The sequence below is a fragment of the Populus euphratica genome, unplaced genomic scaffold (genome assembly GCF_000495115.2).
Source record: "Populus euphratica unplaced genomic scaffold, PopEup_1.0 scaffold163.1, whole genome shotgun sequence".
Lineage (NCBI taxonomy): Eukaryota > Viridiplantae > Streptophyta > Magnoliopsida > Malpighiales > Salicaceae > Populus > Populus euphratica.
Window position 1 is genome coordinate 423,428 of NW_011499948.1, and position 2,529 is coordinate 425,956.

At 38.1% G+C, this 2,529-nt stretch overlaps 1 protein-coding gene across 2 annotated transcripts; it reads right to left on the bottom strand.

Annotated features, from left to right (window-relative positions):
* Nucleotides 1–457: 457 nt before the first annotated feature.
* LOC105137747 (ethylene-responsive transcription factor ERF062-like) lies at nucleotides 458–2,275 on the bottom strand. Of its 2 annotated transcripts, XM_011043592.1 has the most exons (2): nucleotides 828–2,275; nucleotides 458–791 (listed from the first exon to the last, which is right to left on the bottom strand). In XM_011043592.1, exons 1-2 carry the CDS (start codon nucleotides 2,043–2,045, stop codon nucleotides 666–668), a joined length of 1,344 nt encoding a protein of 447 aa, XP_011041894.1. In that variant the 5' UTR covers nucleotides 2,046–2,275; the 3' UTR covers nucleotides 458–665. The 2 variants fall into 2 exon arrangements, with proteins under 2 accessions (XP_011041894.1, XP_011041893.1); XM_011043591.1 differs by having other exon boundaries at nucleotides 458–2,275.
* Between the last annotated feature and the right edge of the window lie 254 nt (nucleotides 2,276–2,529).

Consider the following 2,529-nt stretch of genomic DNA (forward strand, 5'->3'; position numbering starts at 1 on the left):
TTAGCTAATTATATATTATGTTTGCCTCTTTGGTATAAACCTCATTACCACATGGAATTCTCTGAATATACAATGCCCGACTAAAAATATAAAAGGCCATGCCTATAAAAGGATTGTCCCACAAATGACCCCGTGATTTTTCACTTCTTTTGAATGGGCCTTTGACTTTGTAATAAAAACAGCCATTTCAAGCCGAACTTCACATTCCAAATTTGGCAGCTAATCTAGTGGCCCAAAAATTGTCTTCACCATCTCTAATTCCAAAATTCATGAGAAAAATAATTCATTTAAATATATCAAAAATATGTTTTTTAAAATTATATAAAAAGAACATTTAGTCTGTATAAATTTGATAGTGATGATGATGATGATGGCGGGTGTGTGTGTGTGTGTGTGAGTGAGTGCAGGCCCATTTCTAAAATGCGAATAAAACATAAACTGGAAAAGCATGCAAGAGAAGGAACAATGGAACAATAAAATAAATGAAGAAGAAAAACAAACCCTGTATAGAGAACATCAATAATTAAGCAAAATACAAATTTCAAGAAGATTGCATGGTAGATCCTAAAATCTCGAATGGAAGAAATTAAAAAAAAAAAAAAAACTCTTTATCTTGACAATCTTCACATCATACTAATTAAATGCGAAAATAGGTAAGAAAAAGTTCATGAGTCAGAGACTAAAAGAGCATCCCAGATCATGTCCATGTCCAAGGAAGGCATTCTACTTAACTGAATAGAATCAATATCCGATGCTACAACCTCTTGACCTTTCTTGTCCTCAATCACTTCGCCTCCACTTTTGCCTCTCAACTCAAATTGCCACTGTTTTCTTGTTGTATTTTGGCTCAAACCTTTGAGTTTTGTAGCATCTGTAGCATGCACATTAATCTTGTTTGGCGATGGTGGTGGTGGTGGATCACTAATATGCTTATTTTGACAAGAAATGTTGTTGCCTTGTGATGATATCGCTTGCAGCTTCGCTTCAAGAAGGGCAGCTGTGGTTCTATTCAATGAATTAGACTTGAGTTGATGCTTAAGATCTGGGAAATTCAAATGCGCATAATCTCCTCGTAACATGTAAGCTGCAGTGTCATATGCGATAGCAGCATCTTCCGCTGTGTCGAAGGTCCCCAACCAGACCCTCGTCCGGTTTCTTGGTAACCTAATCTCTGCAACCCATTTTCCCCAGTGCCTTTGCCTCACTCCTCTAAACAACTTTCCTGGCGATGTTGATGTTGATGCCGATGAAAAAGAAGGCTTTTGATGGTGGTTCTGCAATCTTCTGCCCGAGTATTTCATCGGCTGTGTCTTCGTAGTGCTAAGCCAATAGTCATTAAATCCTTTAGTAGAACAATTTGCCAAAGTTTGATTGATTTTGAACCATTCATTACTCGGTTGGCAATGAATTTGGCCAAGTTGAGGCATGGAAAATGAAGTGTTTGGAAACAATGACACGGCAGGTTCACATCTTTGATCCTTGCCAGGTGGATCGAGAACTTGTTTGGATGGATGTAACAATGAAGCTGCTGCTGGTTCCTGCAAAAACAAGGTTAAATTTGGGGATTTTGATAACGAAGATGGAGAAGGAGGTTCAGGAACTTGAGCTTGGTTATTTAATGTTGGAAAAGGTTCCAAGAAATTCACAGGAATGGAGCTTTCTTTGATAGTTTGATCAGATATTGAATTAGCTCCAAGAGCGTTGATAGAATTCAATCCTGACATGAAACAACTTTCATGATCTTTTTTGACAACATCCTGTTTACCGAGCCCAGGGATGTTACCGATCAAATCGGTACCTGAAACCTGATCATCTGCCGAAGAACTAGATTCCGAACTCGAAAATAATCTCTCAGAAGACGATGGCGACGGCGATTTCATGCCACTATTTCCATCCTCGACGCGACAAGCTGCCCCAGATAGAGCACCCCAAATGGTTGGATCACCAAAATATTTTGAACGTGTTGCCATTCCATGAAAACTACAATAAGCTGCCACCAATTCCTTGTGCATGAAGGTTTCTATTTTTGGAAACTGATCCTCCATACCAATAATTATTTTCTGTTTGATGAGAACCCCAGATCAAGAGATGGAGAAATGATGCAAAGGGAGCTACTCCAGTATATGCGTGTGTATATATATATATATATATGCTAAAGCAACCATCATGTGAGACTGTAATGGGTATTTTGCCAAGTCTCGTTAAAAAAAATTAATTAATCAGAGGAACTTTTTCTTTATATAAAGGGAGGTTAACAGCCTGAGCCAGATCTCTACTTGTCCAGAAAGAATAAGCTCACCACCTTCCATTTAGTGCTTCCCATTCCCTATGTTTTGTCAATATCCAATCAAAACCTGACAGCTAAGTGTTACTTGGTCACCTGTCTTCAAGGGTTTCTGGTATGGATGAATATTCTAACATGACAGTGACTATAAAGAGCCTTAAACCTTTATTTCTTGAAGGCATATATGTTTGTGTATTTCTTAGCAATGATCATGTGATTTTCTCTATCATCCACATGTTGTTTCT

Excerpts from the sequence above, each read along its gene's own strand:
- LOC105137747 (XM_011043591.1), bottom strand. The coding sequence starts at position 2,045 with ATGGAGGATCAGTTTCCAAAAATAGAAACCTTCATGCACAAGGAATTG.